This window comes from Penicillium angulare, assembly GCF_028827245.1.
Source record: "Penicillium angulare strain IBT 27051 chromosome Unknown utg000007l_segment0_segment0, whole genome shotgun sequence".
Taxonomy (NCBI): Eukaryota; Fungi; Ascomycota; class Eurotiomycetes; order Eurotiales; family Aspergillaceae; genus Penicillium; species Penicillium angulare.
In genome coordinates, this window is record NW_026623166.1 from 1,201,465 (window position 1) to 1,226,338 (window position 24,874).

General features: G+C 46.3%; 10 protein-coding genes across 10 annotated transcripts; 8 read left to right on the top strand and 2 right to left on the bottom strand.

Moving 5' to 3' along the window:
* Positions 1-232: 232 nt before the first annotated feature.
* On the top strand, positions 233-1,819 carry N7478_009719 (putative actin-related protein RO7; the record flags this gene model as incomplete). The annotated part of the gene is made up of 1 exon (XM_056925933.1): positions 233-1,819. The coding sequence occupies one exon, from the start codon at positions 233-235 to the stop codon at positions 1,817-1,819; it is 1,587 nt and encodes a 528-aa protein (XP_056775303.1).
* Positions 1,820-2,171: 352 nt separating this feature from the next.
* Positions 2,172-4,411, top strand: N7478_009720 (fungal specific transcription factor domain-containing protein; the record flags this gene model as incomplete). Its single annotated transcript, XM_056925934.1, has 3 exons — positions 2,172-2,257; positions 2,421-3,285; positions 3,344-4,411. 3 exons carry the CDS (start codon positions 2,172-2,174, stop codon positions 4,409-4,411), a joined length of 2,019 nt encoding a protein of 672 aa, XP_056775304.1.
* A 1,114-nt stretch (positions 4,412-5,525) lies between these two features.
* On the top strand, positions 5,526-6,453 carry N7478_009721 (enoyl-CoA hydratase/isomerase family protein; the record flags this gene model as incomplete). The annotated part of the gene is made up of 4 exons (XM_056925935.1): positions 5,526-5,735; positions 5,793-5,852; positions 5,909-6,261; positions 6,342-6,453. 4 exons carry the CDS (start codon positions 5,526-5,528, stop codon positions 6,451-6,453), a joined length of 735 nt encoding a protein of 244 aa, XP_056775305.1.
* Positions 6,454-6,718: 265 nt separating this feature from the next.
* N7478_009722 (uncharacterized protein) lies at positions 6,719-8,531 on the bottom strand (the record flags this gene model as incomplete). Its single annotated transcript, XM_056925936.1, has 3 exons — positions 6,719-7,220; positions 7,283-8,141; positions 8,198-8,531. The coding sequence occupies 3 exons, from the start codon at positions 8,529-8,531 to the stop codon at positions 6,719-6,721; spliced, it is 1,695 nt and encodes a 564-aa protein (XP_056775306.1).
* Positions 8,532-8,873: 342 nt separating this feature from the next.
* N7478_009723 (uncharacterized protein) lies at positions 8,874-11,212 on the top strand (the record flags this gene model as incomplete). The annotated part of the gene is made up of 7 exons (XM_056925937.1): positions 8,874-9,661; positions 9,718-10,106; positions 10,152-10,471; positions 10,527-10,608; positions 10,662-10,802; positions 10,853-10,988; positions 11,053-11,212. The coding sequence occupies 7 exons, from the start codon at positions 8,874-8,876 to the stop codon at positions 11,210-11,212; spliced, it is 2,016 nt and encodes a 671-aa protein (XP_056775307.1).
* Positions 11,213-11,501: 289 nt separating this feature from the next.
* N7478_009724 (aldose epimerase family protein) lies at positions 11,502-12,740 on the bottom strand (the record flags this gene model as incomplete). The annotated part of the gene is made up of 1 exon (XM_056925938.1): positions 11,502-12,740. The coding sequence occupies one exon, from the start codon at positions 12,738-12,740 to the stop codon at positions 11,502-11,504; it is 1,239 nt and encodes a 412-aa protein (XP_056775308.1).
* A 1,362-nt stretch (positions 12,741-14,102) lies between these two features.
* N7478_009725 (uncharacterized protein) lies at positions 14,103-14,855 on the top strand (the record flags this gene model as incomplete). The annotated part of the gene is made up of 1 exon (XM_056925939.1): positions 14,103-14,855. One exon carries the CDS (start codon positions 14,103-14,105, stop codon positions 14,853-14,855), a length of 753 nt encoding a protein of 250 aa, XP_056775309.1.
* A 365-nt stretch (positions 14,856-15,220) lies between these two features.
* N7478_009726 (putative AT DNA binding protein) lies at positions 15,221-18,850 on the top strand (the record flags this gene model as incomplete). Its single annotated transcript, XM_056925940.1, has 1 exon — positions 15,221-18,850. The coding sequence occupies one exon, from the start codon at positions 15,221-15,223 to the stop codon at positions 18,848-18,850; it is 3,630 nt and encodes a 1,209-aa protein (XP_056775310.1).
* A 1,295-nt stretch (positions 18,851-20,145) lies between these two features.
* N7478_009727 (uncharacterized protein) lies at positions 20,146-21,249 on the top strand (the record flags this gene model as incomplete). The annotated part of the gene is made up of 2 exons (XM_056925941.1): positions 20,146-20,673; positions 20,965-21,249. The coding sequence occupies 2 exons, from the start codon at positions 20,146-20,148 to the stop codon at positions 21,247-21,249; spliced, it is 813 nt and encodes a 270-aa protein (XP_056775311.1).
* Positions 21,250-23,182: 1,933 nt separating this feature from the next.
* On the top strand, positions 23,183-23,423 carry N7478_009728 (uncharacterized protein; the record flags this gene model as incomplete). Its single annotated transcript, XM_056925942.1, has 2 exons — positions 23,183-23,359; positions 23,406-23,423. The coding sequence occupies 2 exons, from the start codon at positions 23,183-23,185 to the stop codon at positions 23,421-23,423; spliced, it is 195 nt and encodes a 64-aa protein (XP_056775312.1).
* Positions 23,424-24,874: the final 1,451 nt, after the last annotated feature.

Below are 24,874 nucleotides of genomic sequence, written 5' to 3' on the forward strand. Positions count from 1 at the left end.
TGCTTCAATTCAGAGTGCTTTTGAATTTCTATTGCTATTCCAACCTCATCGCTCCGGAAAACTGCCCTCGATACAAAATTCATAACTCAGATGGCCCCATAGACGCGTCGGCGCATCCCTGAAGCGGGTCCGAGTCCCCGCGGATTTCTATTGCTCCGAGGGGCAACCCCAACAACACACAATATCACAATTAACAGCCGACGAAAGCCATATCGAACGCGATTGTGGCGAAATGTCTTCTACATCTACATTACGTCAAAGCCAGCCAGCGCAACCAGCCTCTCCACACACTCCCCAGCAGCAACTTCGATCAGGTAATACCTCTTTTGCCAGCAACACGTCACCAGGCTCGTCCTTCCGCAATGAAGATGATGCGATAATATTTGAATTGGGTGCTCGCTGGCTCCGAGCTGGATTTGAGGGGAACAGTAGCCCTGCCTGTGTGGTAGGATTTGGGCCCGAAGAATCGAGAAGAGTGGGTGATTATCGGGGATGGATTGAGGGTAGCGTTGGTGCTCGACCACCACCCCAGCCTGTTGATGCGGAAGATTGGGCTCGAGAGTACGAATTATGGAGACCAGACTTGCGAGAAACGGATTTGGGTTTAATTGAGGATAAAATCGAGCGTGTTTTTCGCGAAGTCTACAATCAACAGCTGTTGACTGATGCAGGGACATCTCGCTTGGTTTTGGTTATGCCATCTCTCATGCCGCACCCACTGCTCTCCTCGCTTCTCTCAACGCTATTCAGTCGTTGGCGTTTCCCCAGCATTACACTCTTGCCTAGTGCGCCACTGTCAGCAGCAGCTGCTGGATTGCGCTCAGCGTTGATGGTGGACATTGGCTGGGCAGAAACCACAGTAACTGGACTCTACGAGTACCGGGAGGTGGTCACAAAACGAAGCACTAGAGCAATGAAAGCTCTTTTGCAAGAACTGGCTCGACTTCTCGGTGACCTGGCAGATGGAAAAAAAGATTCCCCAGAGGGTATCTCTGTGGGATTCAAATACTGTGAGGAAATTGCTTGCCGACTTTCTTGGTGCAAGCCAAATTCACATGTCGACGAGGACAAGTTTCAAAATAAGGAAGTCACAATACCCTCACCTACCAACCCAGAGCAAGAATATATCGAGGTTCCATTCTCTCTATTCGCGGACCCTGTTGAGAAGGTTATCTTCGCTCCTGGTATTTCCGAGAGTGAACTCGATGATGAAGAAAAGTCCATCCCCCTCCTAATTTACAATACTCTACTCTCCTTGCCACCCGATGCGCGGGGAACATGCATGTCACGCATGGTTTTTGTGGGTGGCGGAGCTCGCATTCCTGGCTTGCGCCAGCGAATTATGAAGGAGGTTTCACGTTTGGTTGATCAGCATGGATGGAGCCCTCTTCGAGGAAAGGCAGTCGAACGGCAACGCCAGCGATTACTTGAGCTTCGAATTTCGCCTACCACCAATGGCGAGGAAGCACCCGCTGTTAAAGAGAAAGATGCGACATCACCGAGTGACAGCGAGCGACTTGACCCATCCCAAGTAGTACCGGAAATGGATTTTGTGGAGCAAAAATTACGCCGTCAAAACAAAGACATCCCTATCCCCATCCAAGGAAAGTTCCGAGAAATTGAGTCTCTTGGGGCTTGGGCTGGTGCCAGTTTGATGACTGGGTTGAAAGTTCGAGGAATGGTGGAGATTGAGCGTGAGAAATTCTTGCAGCATGGATTAGCAGGAGGGACCCGAGATTCAGAGCATCCGGTGCCAGATCGTCGATCCGGGCTTCGAGCGGGTGATCGTTCGAGCTGGACCCTGGCAGGATGGGCATGATCTTGTAAATTTATTCGTTTGGCACATAATACTAGATACCCATTTTTGTCGAAAATTGTTAAAAAGTTATATACCCGTCCCCTTTTAGGGCTTAGCATGGTGAAGGCATTTGCATCCCTCTTATCTGGCCAATGACTCGTTTACTTATTTCAATCAAAAGCGAGTTCCTAATACTTGCAAAGTCCAAGCCGTGCAAATATCCTGCGCTGTACGAGAAGGCGACTTCAGAGCCTCGGCTCGGTAATGCGGGGGAAGGACCCACACTCGCAGCAACCTCCTGTATATTACCTGACTTGAGATATCTACTATCAACTCAAAAGTCAAAGGGCCCGAGGACTTGGATGTCTTTACTATGACTGAATTTAGTCCGCCTCCATTGCGTGCCCCTACGGCATGTGTTGCGTGTAACAAGAAAAAGGTAAAGGAGTGTCCAGATCGGTGATTCAGAGGGTTCAAAAGCTAAACTATTAGGTTCGTTGTATATTCGATGACGGTGCCAGGAATTGTGTTAATTGCGAGCGACATCAATGGCCATGTTTGTGAGAATAGAATTTGATATTGCTGACGCTAAACGGGTTCTGTTAACTAACTCGAAATGTAGTCAGCGCGAGCGAAAGAGGCAACGCCGACAAGCCCAGGGGCATGAATCTGGAATATCAGAAGAGAGAGGTCATAAAAGACGACAGTTGCCAGGATCGAGTTACGCAACTTCGTCACCACAGCCCGAGACTGAGCAGTATTCTGTTCATGGAAATGGTCCTAGTTTACAATGCGAACAAATGCCCACTCCCCGCGGAGAAAGTGGTATCTATTCACTTTCCTCCGATTCGCCAAGCAATACAGACATATCGCGGTCATCAAATCCCTACTCATCGGCATCTAGTTTGAGCTTCATGGCTAGGTCCCGCTACTTTGAAGATTCGGTAGTGATAAACGAGGACCAGGCTAGGTCTTACCCAATTGGCGAGAGTGACGGGCCGACTGACGACGATATCCAAATACTGCGGCTCCAAGGAGCATTCGAACTCCCACCTCGAGCAGTGAAAGAAGGGTTGATTAACACATTTATAGAAAAATGTTCACCGTGGATGCCTATCATTGAACGCAGCTGGTTGGAAGAAAGTGGTTTCCAAAAGCCATCCATGCTACTTCTTCAGTCCATATTTGTGGCAGCTAGTCGGGTAACTTCAGCACCGGCCGTCACTGCATATGCATCCACGCATCAGTTTTATCGTCGTGCGAAAGCCTTGTTCTGGTCAGGGTATGAGAAAAATCCGGTAGCAGTCGTTGCTGCTGTCTGTATCTTACATTGGTACAATCCGGAAGGCCCCGAGCATGTCTCTACAAACACTAGCGGGTTTTGGCGATATGTAGGAGTTGGATTAGCGCATCAAATTGGTCTACACAAAGAGCCCACAGATAGAAGAGACGCACCTCTGAGACGTCGACTCTGGTGGACCTTGTTTGTATGTGGCCCCAGACTACTATTCCTTTAAAATGAACATTCTGTCTAATCTTCGCTAGGCTAGGGATTGCTTGATATCAGCTGGGCAAGGTCGCCCTCTTGCAGTCGTAATAGATGATTGTGAACTGAATCCTCCTTGCCAAGAGGACTTTCAAGATTCGAGCTCGAGCGGTGATCTTTTCATTGCCTATGTTGAGATCAGCTCTATTCTTGGTCACCTCACCCAGTACTGTCGGCGGAAATCCCTCACCCGTCAAATCAAAAAGGATATCGAGAATCGCCTTTATCGATGGACCCGGGAACTGCCTGTGGAACTGAGACTTTTCCAGAGTTCATTCTCAAACACCACACAATGGAATGTTAGTTTGCGGAATAAACTATCTTCATATAGCTTTGAAGCCCGACAACTTCACATTCCATATTTCGTTTGTCTTGCAATAATGTGTCGCCCTAGTCCGGGAGAAAGTCCATCATCTGCGGTGATACTTGCGTCTTCTTTCATAGTGGGGATATTCGAAGATTTCCTCGCTCGAGATGAACTACAATTTCTTGGTCCCATATTCACATTCCATTTACTAGCAGCAGGTATTGGATTGCTCTCCAGTAATACAATACCACAGCTGTGGGAACAAGCGTCGGATAGTCTGAACACAATTTATATGTCATTGGAAGTCCTTGCAAAACGCTGGTCATCTGCGAAAGGCAGCCTCAGAGCCCTGAAAAGTATTGCCGAGAAACAGCAAAATGCAAGAAGGCCTGAGGAATGCCAACATTTAGGATTAGAACGCGAGTACAAGCCATTTTTCGAGGGATTTGGTCCTGAAATATCCTGGACTTGGCCGTACCTTTTCCCTAATACTTCCAGTAGCACCGGTCCCACAGAGCTTGTTTTGGCATCTGGAAGCCCTGATATTACATTTGATGCGTTCGCCGAGTCTCGACCTGCAGATACATCATCTCCACACGATGAATATCGACCGCTTACGACAATTTTAGATCCCAGTATAGGGAATGCTACTGGAAGTACAAGACGAGCTCTGACAGACGATTTCTTTCACAACCAGTATGAAGGCATGGGGGATTGGCTATTCAAGGACCTCGACTGGAGTGCTGATATTCCTTGGTAAAGACTAGTTGAGAAAATGGAAACTAAGAAACATAATATAGACCAATTTATTGTAGAATATGGCTCAATTCGAGAAAATTTCATGCGCATGCGCGGAAATAAAAGTCTGGCATTCGGATTATACTGTGAAATCTATTTATTCATCAGACTCGCCGAGGAGTTACTTCTATCCATCAACTTTCGATACGGGCGGATTTTGGATATGGGATCCGATCCGTACCAGTGGGGTCATTGGCCATTCCGCACGTTTCATCATGATACATAGTAATTAGCCTGGTTTTCGCCAATATTCGCCCCACACAGGCAAGGCTGCAAATATTACCACAATAAAATACCATCCACTTCATGCGATCATGCCAAGTCTTGGCAAATTAGCTTGTCTTGCGGCTGAACCCAGTAATAATTCTACCTTAGCTGTTCTAAAGCAATATGAAGACATTATCGAACTCCTCCTTCAGTACAAAGCAAATCCAAACGGTTCAAGTATGGCTGGGAAGATACCCTTGTCACAGTGGACGTCACTTGTCAACAGGACTGTTGCTGGCGATGCGCTAGGCAGTTTGCTGGGTATTGTAGCAGCATTTGCCTAATTTAAGAGCAAGTCGTTGCGAGATCGAGTACATAAACTATGAAGATAAGTTTTGATCTATAGCGCACCGAAGGGATTGCCATTGGAGGCAGTAAGCAAATAAATGAAGACCGCTGATGTTGCGATGTTTTGAATTACTCCTTAAGAATAGCCCAGAAGCAGCTCGTTAAAGCTTAGAGTTGCTTTACATAGACAGACCCATGCTAAAGTGCTTACATGGTCCGCTCGAAATCAGCTTCACTAAGGTCATATTGCTCCTAACAGCTACGTCCGACAAAGAGTGAACGTCAGTTTTATTTTGTGTATATAGTGCTCCACCGATGACGCCGTTCACCAAAACTACCGCCATACCCCCGCTCCGGCATTCGGTACTCGGTTTTCCGGCAAGGAACCAGGATGTGGAGCTTTGGCGATCAAGAGGGCAGGGAGTTCCAAAACATACTCAACAAAAACTTCTTATACAGGCTCCATAGTTGAGTGGACAAACGAGAATTTTCTCTCCCATATCTATTCTACAGGCGAAGAAATGGTAGACATACCCAAATTTCAGAACCTCTCTTTGGAGCGACATGGGAATGTTTTCGTTTTGACTATGCAAAAGCCACCCGAGAACCGGTTGAACTCATGGTACTGCCAGGAAATGATTCGGGCCTATCGTACAGTTGAAAGACTCTTAGGACCAGAATCAGAGGGTGCTGTGATTACAAGAGGCAATGATGCTAAATTCTGGTGTACAGTATGTAAATAATTTTACAATATTCCCAAACACAAGCTACGAACTAATACGCCACAGGGATTGGAGTTGGAAGAATCGGACAAAAACCCATTTGCCAACGCGGATGGATTCTATCCTGTAAGTCTATACTTTTGACCGAGATATGGCATTTGAGATTCATGATTCAAGAACAGCTTATCCATACGATCCTCGACTTTCCTTTCCCAACAATTGCCCTCATAACGGGACATACTTTCGGCGGCGCATGTCCCCTGGCTCTGGCTCACGACTATCGCATTATGAACTCCCGCAGAGGATTTATCTCAATGCCACCTGTGAATCTCGGCTTGCACTTTGAAGGAATTGGATCTCTACCCCGACTCAAACTCCGCCCACATGTTGCACGTAAGATGCTCTTGGAGGCGCATCGTTGGACTGCGAGAGAAGCCCTAGACGATGGAATTGTCGATGCTATTACAGAGCCAGAAAATATGCTCGACGCTGCGCTAGAACTTGGCGCAAAATGGGCACCCAAGGCCAAGATGGGGTAAGTTGGAAATGCCTTAGATCCATTATGTATGAATGCGGTTTTGAGGCTATTGTTACTAACTCGTTTGAATGATTCAGTGTTTACGCTTTGCTACGACAGGAACTATGGGGTGATGCTATTAAGAAGTTTCAGCGAATCAGCTATGTACACGGCAGAGTCACTTCGGCTCCTGCCAAAGTAAAGATTTGATTGGCATATATTTTGCTCGCGATAAAAGAATCGATAAGATAAGCTGTTACAAAAGCAGAAGCCAATTAATTCATTGAATAAATATCAATGGTACCGTCTGTGTATTTCGTATCAAGGATTTGATCTGTCAACTAGGTAAAAAATGTTCCATCAGATAGTATCTTAGGCCTAAGTAAATTAGCAGAAAACAGTATACTCCAAGGTATCAGTGGAGTTGAATATAGTATGACCCGATGCATTTATTCTTGAAGATAAAATATTCTATTTAAATTTTTGATCTCTTATCTTTGCTCCAGACCTGAATTTCTGGAAGATCTCTATAGTTCGGTGGGAAAAGCTCCGGTCCCAGGGTCTTCTTCTGCACTTTACCCGTTCTCGATTTCGGCAACTCCCCCTTGATCACTCGTAAAATAGTAGGTATCTTATAGCTCGACATCTTACTTCGAAGGTCCTCTCTTAACTCTGCCAGAGTGAGTATTTTCCGAGTTGTGCTTTGATCCGTCTTCAGACTGATACTAGCTGCAACTCGCTGTCCGTATTCCTCATCTTCAACACCGACAACCATCACCTCAGACACGTAATCCAAGCCAAGGATCTCACGCTCAATATCCAAAGCAGAGATCTTATACCCGCCAGATTTGATAATGTCAATTGAGGCACGGCCTAGGATAAAGAAATAATCTCCTTCCCGTCGAGCGATATCGCCTGATCTGAAGTAGCCCTCTTTATCGTGTGCTTGAGTGGTAGCTTTCTCATCATTGAGGTATCTGTTCGAAGAATTGGTTATTTTGTTTTATTTACTGAGAAATTCCAACGAGGATATGCATACTTTGAGAACATATACGGGCATTTCACAAGTAAATGACCATCATCTTCGAGCTTGAGCGAAACTCCCCCAACAATACGACCGACGCTATTCCTCGGCATCCCCCGAGGATCAAGGTCAGTTTTTATAACTGCACCGAACTCAGTAGCCCCATATCGGGTCATCATCGGCTTTTCTCGAAGCTCTTCCCAGAAATCCTGAACAGGGCCAGGCAAAGCCGAGGATCCACAAAGCATTGTGCGAATATCGCGCGCTCCTTTGATATATTCATCACGTACATTAGGAGTCTGTATCAAAATGTTCTCTTCAAAATACCGCATCATTCGCATGTAAATTGTTGGCACGCCTGAGAAAAAGCTCAGTCCGCCTTGGCGCCAGCGTTCCCATGTCCATGCTGTATCAAAGCCCCCACTTCGAAATTCTATGCATGCACCGGCTGTTAGGAAAGGAAGAAATGTAAGCCCCAGTCCAGAGGCATGATGAACTGGTAGAACGTGAAGAATAACGTCTTCTTCTGTGACTCGGTAGAAATCCGCATCTGTTTCTGCATTGCCTGTTAACCAGGTGCGACGTTGGACAGCTCCTTTGGGAGGACCGGTTGTCCCTGATGTGAATATGACTGCAGCAGCGCCGTTTATATCAAGGGCTCGATTTGATGAAATTAGGATTTCGTCCGCGGGGAAGACAGCCGTGTCGAAGAAGGATGCGATGGGTGAGATGCAGGGGATGTGGATGTTGTTCTTTTCGCTTATGAACTGTACCACGGAATTTGCGAGTGATGCGTTGGTTGTGCTCGCTATCAATGCGACACATTCTGCCTTAAGTAGAAAATAAGAAGCTTCTTCGATCGGTAACCCAACGGCTGTACTATGTTGTTAGCCATATAGATGCTTGTTCAGAAGTGAGTTCGCGACTTACCCATTGGGACTACCGCAGCGCCGAGTGCAAGAATAGCAACAAATCCAACAGTATATTCGTAACCACCCGGGGCTAACAAACCAATATAGATTTCTTTATCATTTGAAAGATCTCGTAGGGTTTGAGGACTGAGCGTCTTCGCTAATTCATTGCGAAGAGCCAATGCATCAGATAAGACATGATGAAATGTCTTCTCTAGCCCGGCGTTCACATCTCGAATTGAGATACGTGGCTGTCTACGCTGAGCATATCGAAGGAGTTTGTGGAAGAAAGGTAGATTAGGAAGCACATTGTCTCCCATATGACAGGGTACATAGTGAGTACGGTCGCTCATTGTTGTTCGTTATGGAGTTAGGTCTTGTTTGTTCACCCGCTAAGTTCAAAAGTAAAATCTAAGTATCTTGCTTAGAATTTAAATCAAACACTAAGCATTCCACTTTCATTTTTTTATTCTCTCTTGTGGAGAATGATTCTCAAGTCGGCTACTTAATTCCCCGCGATTTTCCCCGCGTTGTAGATACCGGCAATCGGCATTCGGTGATTCGGCAAAAGTTGGGGGTTCAATATGGGGGTACAAGCGAGGTTATTTGTGATCAAGAGTTTAATGCAATTAAATAAGAACAAATTCGACATAAGCAGAGTTGGCTGTAGCAATAAAATTCAAAATAACAACAATATGCCCGACTTTACCGATAAGCTCCGTCCATCCCAACCCGATGGACCTACAACACTTGCACGCGAGCGAGCACAATCCAGTATCTCGATAGACGAGCTTGGAAATCACCTACTATCATCCGATGGCTTCCTACAACGACAGGCTCGAATTCTCTCTATCCTACAGCGAGAGCCACTTCTATCAAAGGATACACAGCAAAATTTGTCGCGACCTGAACGATTTAAACTAGGACTCGCCCGAGCAAAGCTCCTACGTCGATTAGTCGATAAATACCAATGGGGCTACGATGATTATAAAATGGCAGAGTACCTAGTCAGCGATGTCTCGCCATATTTTCTACATTTGGAGATGTTCATCACCACCGTACGCGAACAAGGCAGCGAGGCCCAACGAGCGCATTGGATGCCATTGATTGAGTCGTGGAGAATCATCGGAGCATATGCGCAGACGGAGCTAGGCCACGGCAGTAATGTCCGTGGTCTCGAGCTTGAAGCACGATGGGATCATCAAGCAAAGGAATTCATTCTACATAGCCCGACTTTGACGGCTAGCAAATGGTGGAATGGCAGCTTGGGTCGAATAGCTAACCACGCTATTGTGGTTGCTCAACTGCTTCTTCCTAAATCAGGCTCTTCGGAGTATATTTCTCATGGTCCGCATCCATTTATTGTTCAAGTTCGAGATATGAAAACTCATCAACCACTGGATGGTGTGGTGGTTGGAGACATTGGTCCGAAATACGGATACATAACGATGGATAACGCATACATGCTTTTCAGTAATTTCCGGTAAGTAAACCTCTATCATGTTCGAAAGAAAATAGTACTAAAATGTTTGGTTTCAGCATCCCTCACTCTGCCATGCTCTCGAGGTACTCAAGTGTAGATCCTGAAACAGGAATCTACACAAAACCAGCACAACCAGCCGTCGTCTATGGATCTCTCACATACGTCCGAGCTCAAATAGTCCACCACGCTCGACTTGTTCTCGCACGCGCGGTCACAGTAGCAGTGCGCTACACAGCAGTACGCCGACAATTCAAAGACCGCGATAGCGATGGCAGCGGACCCGAAATGTCCGTCCTCGATTATCCCACCGTGCAGATACGGATTCTACCCCTACTAGCATCAACATTCGCACTCCATTATACAGGTCTAGCTATGCGAACTGTATACGAGAACGCGCGACAAGATGTGGAGCGTGGAGAGTTTCATTCCTTAGCCCATATGCATAGTATGTCTTCTGGACTGAAGAGTTTGTGTACTATGCTTGCTGCAGATGGGATTGAGACTTGTCGGCGGGCTTTGGGTGGACATGGCTTTGGAGGCGGAAGTGGTTTGATCGAGCTTAATAATGACTATTTGTCTAAGCCGACAGTTGAAGGTGATAATTGGATGATTACGCAGCAGGCTGCTTCGTATTTGATTAAGAGGATGACTGTTGCGGTGCAAGCACCTAACTCAGCGGGGTCAGATGAACTGGATTCACGATTCAAGGAGTTTGTTCGAAACCTGGTTTGTAATAATTGGGCTACATACCGTGTGCTGGAACGGGATGAAGATATTGCTAGAAGTTTTGAGCTGCGCGCTACGGCTTTGGTATGTCTAGTCTAACGGATTTAATGTAAGTGCCAATGAAACTAATGAGCTGCAGGCATATGATGCGTACCAGCAGAGAGTTCTCAAGACGAGAAGCTGGAATAGTCTTCTCATACAACTGCACAAGTTGAGCAAGGGTAAGTTGTGACATTTCAATGAAACGAACACAAAGTCTAACACATAAGGGTAGCCCAATCCCAATCAATTCTTGTTAGAGAATTCTTTGAGGCCTTGTCGACAAATAATACCCTTTCGAGCTCCATAAAGACCATCATGTGGGACGTTTATCGACTTTTTGCGCTTTATACCATGGAAAATGATGGATACGAATGTGAGTAATACATGCTGTTCAGTGATGGCTTCGAAACTAACAACTGCCAGTCTTCCGCTGTGGCGCCGTGCCTCAATCCGATATCGATCTACTACCAGGGCGAATTCAAGATCTAATGGCGAAAATCAGACCACATGCCGTGAAGTTGGTAGATTCGTGGATGATTCCTGATTATTTGCTTGACAGGTGAGTTATTTTTCTGGTTTTGATTTGAGAAAGGCCGGGCAGTTCTAACATTGACTTTGAACAGTGCACTGGGGAGATATGATGGGCGTGTTTATGAGGATCTCTATAATCGGGCTCATCGGCTGAACCCATTGAATGAGATTACTTTTAACCCGAATTATTGGGAGGATGAGATTGTTAAAGGGTCTGGAGATAATGGATCTGGAATATTGTCTAATTTGTGAGGCCGGGCGAGAGCCTCACATCCCCCTTGTCGTATTCAATACATCGGAGCATCTACAAGTATTAAAAAAAAAGCATTACTACATGAGAATGCATATTACTAGAGATAAGAATTGGTAAACCCGCTTCATACGGGTAAATGCCTCCCAAGGTTGATTATGTACATAAGCAGACCCCAGAGCGATGGATCGTATTGAACGATAGCTCAGGTATAAATTAAAGCATAATTATGGTATCGGGGCAGATTTGAATGCCTCAGTGAAGGTTCTAGTAGTATAAGAAATCCTTGCTTTAGTAAGTACCAAACTGGTAAGTAGCCCAGTTGATAGCAGGGCCATCCTCAGGGCTGAAGATCTGGTACTGGTCACGGCCCCACTGAGGCTGATTGATGCCGTCAATCCAGTCCTCGGTCTCAATGACAAGGCAGCCATATTTGTTGACAAAGCCGGCGCCGGCGTTGCCATCCTGCTCCTTGTTACGCTTGGCCTGGGACTCCTTGGTAGCAATGGTACCGTTCTGGCCGTTGCAGGAGTAGATCTGCAGAGCAGCCTGGTTGGTAGCGACCTCCAGGCTGATACCGGTGGTATCGGAGGCAAGGCGGACGGAGGGGACCATTGAGTTATCAGCAGCGTAGGTGGAAGGGCGGTCAATGAGCCAGCACGTATCGTAACCGGTGCAGTCGGCACCGCACAGCTCTGCGGTCTTGTTGATATCCTTTCCGACGAGCTTGGGCTCAGTGAAGTCCAATGCGCCATCGTAGGCGGTGTCAACGTCCAGGATCTCACCGGTGGGAACCTCAAGAGAGTCACCGACAATGAAGCGCTTGGAAAGGGGCATCTGGAGGTAGGTGTTGTTCAGGATGGTCTCATCCTTGAAGGCATTCAGGTTCCAGTAAAGGTGGTTGGCGAGCATGATAGGAGTCTTCTCAGTGAGAGACAGGGAGATCAGTTTGGTTGTCAGCTGGGGAAGACCCTTAGGGTTCTCGGGTGATTTCTCGGTGGAAACACTGAATTGAGCGTGAGAGATCACATCACCAGGGAAGCCTTGCCAAGCCTCATCCAGAAGGGTGAAAGTGATAGAGGACTTGTCATAAGAGGTGACAGTCCAATTGCGCTCGTCGTAACCAACGAAGCCACCGTGGAGGGTATCCTTTCCGCCGTGCTCATTCTCGGGGATGTGGTAGGTGCTACCATCAATGGAGAATGTACCATTCTTAATTCGGTTGGCGTAACGACCGACAACAGCACCGAAGTAGGTGTGGTTGGTCTCGGAGTCATGCAGATACTCGGTAGGGTTATCATAACCAACCAGGACATCTTGGGTGTTGCCATTGCGGTCTGGGACCAAAACAGAGGTCAGACGCGCGCCGTAAGGAATGACCTTGACGGTGATGTTTTCTGCCTCAATGGTGTACTCCTTGAAGTGAGCAGCGTCGACCCCACTCGTCGAAGTTGAGGACGGCGCTGGGGCAGCATTCGCCAGGGCAGGGAGCCCTACAAGGGCAGCGGACACGTAAGACTTGAAATGCATTCTGAGGCTCAACGTAAATATGAGGGCCAAGCAGAGGAAAGAGTAAGTGAGGAGAAGTCGAAGAGTGATCCGCGCAGGGCACAGGAGAGAACGGAAGCAGCCGAGGGGAAAGCTGCTCATTTTAAGTCAGGGAGCTTTGTGTTCCCGATCGCAAACAACCCCCAATTCGACGCGCTAAGCTACAGTGCGCATGGCCCGACGCTAGGGGGTGGAGCACTAAACCCGGGGTAAGGGACGATAGATCACGAATTATTATCCGAAAACGGCAGCGTGAGGGGATCCCGACCAACCAGTGACATTCAACGGGACAGGGAGCGTGGCTTGAGATGAGGGGGAAGATCCGAGCCCACGTAGTAGCAAAAGCGGGAACGGGGATACGTCGGTGGATCCTGGAGAAGTCCCTGGGCTACAGTAAGCTCTAAGATGCGAGGTTAGCGACAGGCAAAACTCCGGTGGGAGAAAGAGAAATGTTGATTGTTGATCCACATTTGATCCCAAAACATGAAAGAATCTGGAAATAAACTATGTTGATCTCTGACTCAGCATGTTTGGTGCCCCCGGATTGGAGGAAATGGTCAATTCACTGCTCCAGGGGGCTTTGTTGCTTGTTAATTTAGTGGGATTTAAATCCATGCACATGATGGCATTCGTGATGTAATTTCCATGCATTTCCTTCATTTCCTTCATTTCCTTTCCCTAAACTTTGGTCAATTAATCTTCGTCCGTTCTTAGTCCCGGAGTATATCCATTTCAAGTCTTCCGGTAGTTGGGGGCCATGACCACGGCCATCTACTCTGCCCCAGAAACGAGTCATTCGGTTCCGCAGTTATACATTCAGTGGCTTACGGATGTTTCTTTTGGAATTAGCCGAGTCGTTACGAAGATGAAAAGTTGAAGTTGAGCTCGCTTATGCGGGGTTTGTATGCCTCAGCAAATACTAGTATGCATTGTCGAGCCGCCTCCTCAGAGTCCTCACTCTATCGCAAACATACAGACAGTCGGGAATTTCTATCATAACAGATGGAAAGCCCCGCCATTTTGACGTTGACTTCCCAGGCCCTCATATTCTAGATCTAATTGACTCTTCAATGGTCGCCCTGGAAATAGCCACAAGGTATCTCAGTTAAATTGTGTAGAAGGACATCAAATCCGTACCTTGCCACATTGTTGTCGAATAACCGTAATCGTGCGTCACTAAAAAGCAATCCAACCATTAAATGCCCGGCACTTGCCAATACTATGCTTTTCTTTTCGTTAGCTTCTTTGGCCTTTCTTCGGCATACCTGCCCGCTTGACTGAAGTGATCATTGCTATGCTGGTCGCATAACAAAAACAATACAACCCGCACATCAAGTATGAAGAATGACCGAATGTGAAATCGATCCATCCACTCTTCCAAAATGTGATGATCTTTTCCGGGCTATCGAGGCTCAATTCGAAGCCTCTCAGATCCCTAGCGATAAATGGTACCTCACAGCTCTGAGCGCCTTGACCACGACCCCCGATCCCCATTTGGCAGATCAGCTCTATGTATACCTGACTAGCACACCTGCATACTCGACGGTCAATGCGCGCCAGACCCTCATACAGCGTATGCGAGAGACATTGTTCAAAAATATTGCGCTTCTTGGTCTTCCAAAACCCGCCGAAGCTCTTATTTCTATCAGTCGGGTCGAGCTTAAGGAAGATGGTATAACTCAGACCTTCACTCGCGAGGGATGGCAGCGCGACGATGGCAATCGCACGCGTGGGATTCAATGGCTGAACAAAATTTATGCTCATAACGCGGAAGATTTATTTGATCTGTTCCAAAGGCATCGGGATTGGCAATTTTGGATTGGTGAGATTGCTTATGGGCTACATCTATCAGATCGCCAAGTCTTGGATGATATAGACACTGAATTGGTTGTTCTACCAGCAGTTATGGGACAGAATCTTCCTAGAGAATCATACTGGCATATACGAGGCTTAAGGAGACTTGGGATCTCCAAGGAAGACATTCAGATGATTTGTGATTGTGTACATAAAGTGGCTCAATTCTGTGGAGTCAAGTTGGATCGTGTTCCCTCAGTTGAGAAGGTCGACGCAGACATATCCAACGACAGCGACCCATGAAGTACCAGGGGTGAAGTATTCGAACAGGTGATTGAATCATAAGCATCCACTTATAATGTTTTGCACGCGATAGAAGAAATAGAACACAATATCAACAAAAAAACAAGCAGCGGCGATGTTTATACTTCATCCTAAGCTTACTAAGCTAACGGTCGCAGTGACCGACTCGTGCCTTGCCCGCTGTGGGAGTTTGTTTATACCTTGCCCCGCGAATATTAGCTCGATGATCTTTGGTCTATTCCTATTGTACAGAGTGTTTTTAAACCATTGAATCTTTCACCATTCAGCATTCCACGGGGTGCGACTCTCTCCACGCCCCCTAGCGGCACGCGTGCCGAGATTCCATCGCACTGAGTCCTCCCGCCATGTCAAGCACGTCTCGCAGCCTAAGCTCCTCCCCCGATGTTCTTGGCCCTCCAGGCGATGCCGAATATTTGATCTCGTCTCCGGCGAAACCCTTTGCAGGCCGACAGAGCTGGATGTCTCCTGCCGTCGCAAGACGTTCACAAACGCCCGCGAAGCGCCCGCGCGCGAGCCTCAGCCCTTCGAAAGGCGGCCACTCGATCCGCTTCGACGATGTCATGCTCCCTGGTTCGCCGACAATGAAACTGGATGGTCGCCAACGGTCGCTTTCTCCGGAGAAGATTCAACAGGACGGAAATGTGAGCCCGTGGCGTATACGCGTTACTCTCGAAGCAACGCAGGACGAGGAGAACCAAGTCCAGGCCAGCCCTTCACCCAAACGAAGACGGCCCTCGACCGTGACGACTATGATACCATTGAAGGATGAACGAAGCCCATTAATAGAGAAGACACCCGCGCGAAGGAAAGGCCGACCGCGGAAATCAGATACCCACCCGCCGAACGGATCCCCATGGCCAGCAAGCCCTGGGAACACACCCGGTCCGAATGAAGCCAGCGCACAAAAAAGGAAACCGGGCCGACCGCGAAAGAGTACCCCGAAACCGAAGCAACAGGAGCTACTCATTGCCTCCGATGCGCCCTCCCCACAAGCTCAATCCGTGGCGCATTCGAGTCCGATGGATATGACCGCGGACGTTGCTGTTGATTCGAGATCATGGATACCGCGACATATAACAGAGAATGATGGATTGGACAGTGACTCTTTGAATGCCGATGATTTACCCATTGCAAACCTCCCTATGCCACCTTCTGTACAGCGAGAGAGGTGGGATGAATACAATGGCCATGATTATGGAAGAGCTACGTACGATACTCCTACCATCGGAGATGCGGAACATCATTTCCAGGATAATGATCAGAACATACACTCTACTCCTTCTAAGATGCCATCACCGACCCGAGATAGATTGGCCTCGTCCGCTAGATCTTCACGTCTCGCTAGAAATACCTCGTCACCACGCACATACCCGACGCCTACTCCAACATCTTCGCTAGACGATGAGGACAGGACTAGGGAGAGCCCACTGCATGAAGAACAAGAAGCGGCACATCAACCTACCTCTGATTTCGGAGCTGATCCGACCGACTACCATGAAGAATTCGATTCCATAATGGAAAGCGAGGGCTTTACCATGGTTTCCCTGGATACGCTACCCTCAGCAAAACAATATGGGTTGGGGTCTGGTACCAGAAATGCTACGGACAATGCGTCGAAGATCTTGCGAGAAAGAGAAGATGGTCGCATTGGGGATCGATTGAAGCGTAAGCTTCCTGGCATCAATGGTCTTCGAAGCGACTCTCACAGTTCAGCACGGCCGAGTCCGGTGGCACAAGAGCCCTCCCCCGCGTCAAAAAACAATTTATACCCTCAATTGAATCATTTGAACGCGAAACCGCAAAATTCGCCTGACACAGTAGCCTACCCTGTCATCCCTCAAATGTCATCACCTCAAAAGCCACATGGTTATCAATCCGATTTATACGCTATCGAAGAAATCGGCAGTGACCCCGATGATGCTGAGGAGTATGGTGATCAGGCTGAAGATGTTGAAGAGGATGAAATCCAAGAAGAGGAACAGGATGAAATCCAAGAAGAGGAACAGGATGAAATGGAAATGTTGGGAGAGGACCAAGATAATGAACCTGTTATACTTGGATCACCACAACTCTCAACCAAAAGTCCCTTGCGATATAGCCCCGCGGATTTAAGACGAGCCAGAGAAACTCAATGGCAGTCTGAACGAGAAACTGTCAGTCGACATGCAGCAGATCCTAGGAACGCCGAAAGAGTTATAAGCATTGAAAGCGACAGGGACGTGTCACAGAGTCAAAATTATGACGATGACGCACCAGAGGATTTCTCCCAGCCTTATGCGGAGCCGGCTGTTCAGGAACCGCGATCAGACGAAGGTTTCGTTGATGAAGAGTCCTTTGAAGATGAACATTTCGATGATCACCCCCAGAGTTACATGTCAAAAATTGTGTCAGAGCCATTTCCTTCTCTTGAACAAGACGACAAATTGGAGGAAGAGCTTTTGGATGAGGATAACGAATCTGTTGATATTTGGCAACAAGAGCAAGACCCCAGATCTGATCCAGAGGTTGAGCCCGAAACCACATCATATCAGTCCCATCACCAAAAAAGAGATGCGGAGCAAGCCCTATTGGACGACGAGGAAGAAGCCGAGGGAGGATTCGACGATATATGGCAGCAAGAAGCACGAGAAGATCATAGCTATCTGTCACAGCATTCGGACGAACGTGTATCACCCTCGATTCAAGAAAACCCGAGTCCATGGAGGAGGATTGCTAGTTCTTCTGTACATCAAAATAACCTCAGCTCATCTCCGGCTTACGTGACTATGGAACATGATGATACCCGACACCTGGATCAAACACATATTCGCAAACTCCGTGATCAACAAGTCGACCTTTCTGCAATTTTAGCAGAAGAAGATACGCCAAATCGCGCTCGTTACTATAATGGAACAAGCACGCCGAGGAGTATCCTCAGACGCCGTCCTGGCGCCCCGTATTCCCCTCTTCCTCAATCAGCGATGAAATCGGCTTCTTCACGCAAGTCAGAGAAAAGGGTCCGTCTACAACCTATTTCCCAGAGCCCGGACCCCGTTCTCAGCGCCGAGAATGAATCGCCCACAGGGAAACAATCTCCTGAATCGGCACCTATGTCCGATCGAATTCATCGCAATGGTAGTTTGTCTGGCTCTGATATTCAGGCGACCCAGTCTCCTCATGAGAAGTCTATGGCTACTCCGGATCATTCCCGCCAAGCAACTGTGGAAGGCGAACCTTCATCTTGGTTCAAGCGAATCACAAGCTTGACACCTAGGTGGCTTAAAGCCCCCCAAAGGTCTCACTATGACAGCTCTGATGATGACTCCGAGGATGAACAAGAGCAATATCAAAGTGACCAGGATGAAGATTTGAACGCTGGATCGGCACCCCACAGCCGGGAAAGCCTTGTTGGGATCGATGTTCTTTCAAGCCCGTCAGAAAGACCGCCTTCGGAACGAAGAGGCGAATCGGCAGGCTCCCCGCTAGTTAATGAGGATGACCATGTGCCCTTTATTGAAGAGGAACAAGAACGATTCGCTGATCAAGAGGAGCCCAACGATGACTTGGCACATGATCCTGTGGACTTCGTCGATGAGAACCATGATAAGCTAAGGAGACCGAGACCTCTTGCGGTGTTTGGCTATTTCTCCGATGCTCACTATGCAGTCCTTCGGCGTATCTACCGAATGGCAAAGAGACATCCCGATCGTCTCCCGTACTTCGATGCGCCCGGTCGTGCTGAGATTATCGGTGACTGGATATGGACCTCAGATGGTCATCATGGGGTACCTATTACAGAAGTTCAATTTGCTATTATTGATCGTTTTGTACATGAACTTTCTCATGCGGACATTGAGTACGGCGGCAGTGGCCAGATTGATTGGACTGAAGCCGATCTGCATAGAAGACTAATAAGTGTTATCATTGGTGAACAAATCCGAGAGGAGCGGAGAGCCAAGACGGTCCGAGGGACTTCGGTGGATACTTGGCGATGAACATGGATGATGTCAACTAATTGATCTCTGTGCATTGTTATTATTATTGTTTTACTTTTCTCTTTACTTTTTCTTTCGTTGTTTCCTTACTTTTCTCTTTTGTTGGCGTACAACTGTTGAACCCTTGGCGATGTTGGCTTGCTTTTCAATGCGGCTGTGAAATTCTCCGTTATGATTCCCTCATGGTTATTGGACTGGTGTTTATATGGGAGTAACTTGAATACTGAGCTTGAGCGAATGTGAAACTTCTCGATTGTTGACATTATGACGTAGGGTCTTCGGGTGCTTGTACATAGGCACTACCGGTATCTTCCGTATGTCTTCCTTAAACAAAAGACCGCATATGGGGCCTGAATCAAATGATCTAGACCCCGGGGACGTGGCGAGACCAATAGACGAACAAAGCGACTCGTGATCCATCTGATTGATCAATAACCACCCCGAACTGCATAGTACTGGGGAGGCGAACTTTGGGCTCCCCTGTAATAAAATGCTTGGTTATTCATTTATTAACTACGGATCCTAGATGAGATGCATGTTTACCAGACGAGCTCACCCAATCAATAATCCAAAATAGACACCTAACCCAACCTTCCTTGTTTCTCCGAATGATAGATCAAGCAAACCAAGTACGTCTCATGCAAGATAAGACATGTCATTCGTCACAGCCTGAAACACTCCCCAGTCTGTAGAAAACGCAGTATAGAGGGGACCTTTCAGTTTGTACCATGACGACCCCTTGAATATTAGCGTCCCTTCGAACAATGTACAACTGCTTGCGTGTCTGCGAGGTACAAGAAGGCTACACCTGCACAGTATCAGAGTTGAGGTCTCGACCAATATTGCAGGCATGAACTGGGCTAGGCCCATCACGGGGAAAACCCGGGGCCGTGTGCAGGCTCCTGTATGGGTCCGCGTGGCATAGCAGATGCCGTAGCTGCATCTATTGGGCTCGTATCTCCATCGTCTCCACTTCCGTGCGAGGACGTGCTGCACGTTCGTTTTCGTTTGTGGACTTCCAGTCCATGTAGAAACCAAGGTACAACTCTGAATACGCATTGTTATTGAGGGGAAATAAAAGATCAGCTAAGACCTGTGTTAATATAAGAAGAGACGCAGGACGTTATTCAAAGATAATTCCCCTCCCATCTACTTACGGGACAATAACAACGACAGTTTCAGGACTGAATGTTAATAATTTTCTTGCCTTTTTCTTTTCTTTTGTCAGGCTAGACTATTCATTACCATTTGAAGATCCAATATACATGCATCAATAATCTCACCTGCCCCATATCATGTCGGTCTTTACACTTGTCCAACGTGCGCTTCCGTTTCCCCTTTCCTGGAAGCGTAGACCATCAGCATCATCCAGCAAAGGAAAAGAAAAGGACGACGGTCTATATTTCGATACATCAGATCACGACTCACATCTCTACCATGATCCTGAGAAGTTCAGTGTCCCATTTACCGAAGTACCCCGTTCACCCCTGCACTCGGACACCGTGCATATAGCGGTGAAGCAAAAAACAATATCCTCCTTCCCCGTCAAATCCGAATACTCGCCCAGCGAATACTCCGAGACGTCCCCGGAACCTGTTTCCGAATTCGATCCTCCGGGTCCCCGCATGAAGCAGCGAGTTTTGTCTTTGTCCCGGTCCCGGAGCCAAAGTACTCGGTTTTGTCGCGAGGTCAGTTGGGCGAGCATCGTAAGCAGCCGATGTCGCTGGACAAATGAGCAGGAGAAAGAGCTTGTTATGGCAAGGAAACAGTTGGCGCGGTGTCAGAAGGCTTGGAGCTCGGAGCAAGAGTTGTGGTTATCCTATGTATGTGCTTTTCTTTCTTTTCGTGTTTTTAGCTTTATAGAATGATTTAAATCTTGTGGGAACAGTGTCGTCTTCTCTCTCTCTCTCTCTCTCTCTCTCTCTCTCTCTCTGTCTCTCTCTCTCTCTCTCTCTCTCTCTCTCTCTCTCTCTCTCTCTCTCTCTCTCTCTCTCTCTCTCTCTCTCTCTCTCTCTCCTCTCTCTCCTCTCTCTCTCTCTCTCTTTCTCTTTCTCTTCTTTTCTCCTTCTTTTTTATTGAGATTACACATTCTAATACTTTTTTCCGGTGACAAGATCGAAGAACTGAACGAGGAAAAAGAAGCTCATGAAGGGTTTATGCTTATGCGTATGAGACAACAAGAAGACGAACGAAATCAATTTCGCAAGGCGTGGAAACGACGTCGATCTATCGAAGATCCGGTTCAAGAAAAGAAGATCCTGGTGACAGTGAGTGGTGGTAATAATAATGATGATGATGGAATTCAAAAAGTGCGTCGCTTCCATCTGCCAGTACATGGGTATCTCAGTCACAACCCCAATCTAGCGACATCCGCATCTCAGGTGGCGTGCCAGGTTTGATTTCCTAAACCATAATGTATCTAGGTTATTGAAACCGTAGAGCTCTGATTTTGCATGTTTTCAATATTGATCCCCAAAGGACTTTTATCTTACAGAAGCTATGAATTGATCCCAATGCATAGAGTAAATTAGCAGCCTAAGTAGCCCTGGAGATAGCCTAAAACCGATTTAATGTGGCGAGAGCACAAATTCGGGTATATCCGCCCTAGTGTTGTGTTATCTGTACGGTGTACCTATAGGTATACTATGTATAGTAGTACAACCTTCACAATGGCCGGCTGATGGTCTACCTTTCTTTTATATTTTTGAGATTCTACCCCTGGACAGCACGGCTGTCCAGGCTGCCTAATATATACAAATGAACGATTGCACATTATTACTACCTAGTATAACCCCTACCTAGATACATATCTTGAGGGATCTCCTTGCGTTATCGATCTCTCCATATCACGGACCTCACACATTTGAACTGAAATACATGCAAAATCAGAAAGAGCTAGAAAAAATCGTAACGGATATGTAGCTATACCCACACAATGCCGCTTCAGCGGACTTATAGATTTAGGGTGCACATGGGCAGCCCCCAATCATTAGTCTAAGAGGTGGGTTGCATGTGCCGTCCCAACGATTATGGTTGTAGCAATTGACTGGGTGCAGTTAATCAAGAGCTTTTTTTTCAAGCCAAGCAGTAAGAAACAAAAGCGTACCATCATTACATTGGCAGTAGTTCCCAATTTGATCATCAGGATCAGCGCGGTTTTTTTTTTAATTCATGTTAGATTTCCATTAGTATAACAAATCTTCAACGAGGCGGAACATTACTGATTATAGCAAGGCTCTATTTGAGCCCAGGCAGGGCCCATTTATATGAAGACAATTACACCAAGGCGCATTGTTGTGGTCAACATCTCAAACCTGAAGAGGTCACGAGGAAGAATTGATTTTATATATCATCTGGTGTCCATGAGAAAGACTCGACTTTTATATTATTTGACGTCCAGGCTTCCGAGACTCGGTCTTGTTTTATCATTCATGAGAAACTCTGTTCCATATGGATCTTAAGCAATTCGCGATGGGCAAAATCACCCGTGAGTGATAGGTAGCACGAGAGTATGCCCCAGACTTGCCAAGATACTATGATAAATTGCCGTCGTGAGAACAGCTGCCAAAAGAAGTGCTGAACAGTTTGGGTGAATGATAAATCGAATTTGTTTCTTTTGTGGAAATGAAGCTGCTTATATAGTGCGTGAAAACCTTTGGCCACAATCAAGCAGAAACCCTTCATTCTAATGCGTCAATATTACCAACCATCCATCTCCGATAGTCTCAAAGACAAATTTCAGGGCCAGCTTCGTTCATGGACCCGTAATTGGCTTTGAAATTTGCAACTCGGGTAATATATGAGTCTGGAATAGAATTTATCTGGGGATATTTATGTACACTGCTAAATATTAAATATTTCATAGTGCATGTAAGATCAGTTCCTTCCTACATCATCCTTGAGATTTCGAGCAAAGACAATGGATCATTGAGTATTTCGGTTATTCAATAAGAAGATAATCCACTAGCAATGTATAGGTAGATACATAAGAAGTTGTACCGGGATAAAATTTATATAGTATCACAAATCATGGAGATTTTCTCCAGGGCTAGCTTGTACTTTAGGACCCAATACAAGAAGATACGACATATCTGAGCGTGAGGTTGCATTCATTACTCAACTACGAGCAATAAGTCCCGCAGAAGCAACTCACTAGTTACTGTAAAAGGGCCGAACTCTCGGGATACTACTAAGGTGGCTTTGAAGCCAATATAATAAGAACTTGGCGATGCCACTCGGAACATCACATAGTTGATCGAGTATTCATAGACAGCAGCAAAGTTTCATACTCGGCTTTTCCGACCTAAATTTCTATTCATTCCTGCTGTCAATATGCTGTTCTCGCCTAGTCTTCTAATTATTCTATTCTCTCTGGCAACTGTAACTGCGGGGCCTTTGAGTACTCGCAATAACGATGGCTATCATCCGACCGGTGGAGAATCTGCAGATATCTTAATCCTGAATGATAGCTCACCAACTCGAGATGTGACAGATGAGTGGTGGTATGGGGTAAGAGTGGATTGTTTCTATATACGAAAATTTCTATTTTCACCAGACAGGTCAACATCACTAATTCTTCATATAAAAACAGCATTGCCGGCCAAGTACCCAGATATGCCAAGGGTTTTACGACAATACGTGGAGTTGGAAGGGACACTGTGATACCCAGGTATGTTTTAATCTACTTACGTGTATGTATCGATATTGACTTCTTAAAAGTGCTATACGGTAAATGGCGAATGTGTCTGGAATACTAAAACACAATTCACGTCATGCGACTAAGCTAGTATTCATGTGAAGTTTACAAAGCCAGAGAATAAAGTCTTTCCCCCGGCACTTCTTAACACATATTATTTTACAACCAATGATACAATGTAGAATTCTTAGGCATTATAACTGGAATAAATTTTCTGCGAATATCCAATATGGCATTCACGAACTCAGCTGGAATAATGAGTGGGGCTGAATTTTTAGACGTCTTACATACCTCCTTTAGCAATCCGATGAAAATTGGTCTATGCTAGTCTACACATTCTGGCAAATCTTGCATACGAGGACTTCGGACCCAACTTGTTTCGAGTGGAGGTCTCATATCACAGCCAATCGTACCAGGCATAGCACAATTGTGCGCGATCGTAGCTATAAAAAAAATAAGAAGCCCCCTCCCGCGGAGATCGATGATTTGTTCAAATTTGTTAGATGGTTGTTCGAGACCTGCCACTGTAAACTGAGGACCTTCGTAAAATGCTGCTTGTATGGTATTGTATAGTGCTAGTAAATTTACGCAATGTGTAAAGGAACTCAATAGAATTCGACCCTAGGAATATCCATAAAACAATTCGTTGACAAGATAAGTATCCTTCTCAAACTATTCATATTCTCGTTGCCAGCTGCTACCTCGTTAGAGGTGTTTACACGCCTTAGTGAATATATCCTTGGGCGATAACATAGTAAACTCCTACTTGGGCAGGGTTCTGTTTTTTACGGGCAAATAGTAGTTTTTCGGCAGCCAATGACGTAGGTCTCAATGAATCACTAATAATAAGTCTATTGTTACAGTAAACCCCGAAATATAAGGCTGGATCAATCTTTTAGCTATAATGAACATGGCTTTCAATAAAATTAAACTGTTGATCTGTGAGACAATGCATCTTAATATACACCAACGCCCAATTATTTCCGTCGTTCACCAGCCTCTCTATCCGATTTAAGCTTCTCTAACATTGATCCTGTACTATCCATTGATTATATCCCTCCGCGATAGACTACTTTGCCTAAGAATATCTTTCTGCTACTCCAGTTCGGTGAATGGGAAGAAGCTCGGATATATGAAGACCCACCGACCTATATACACTATTTGATTGAGTGGAAAGTCACCCTGAATAACAGAACAGTGGCAAAGGATACAGAACAAGACCTGGTTTTAGCCCCTGGTTTTACTAGAGACTCTTTTTGGAGCCAAAGCTCAAAGAGCTCGTTTTCCGAAAGTATCCATATCTCGGGGCCATTTGATCTACCAGATCA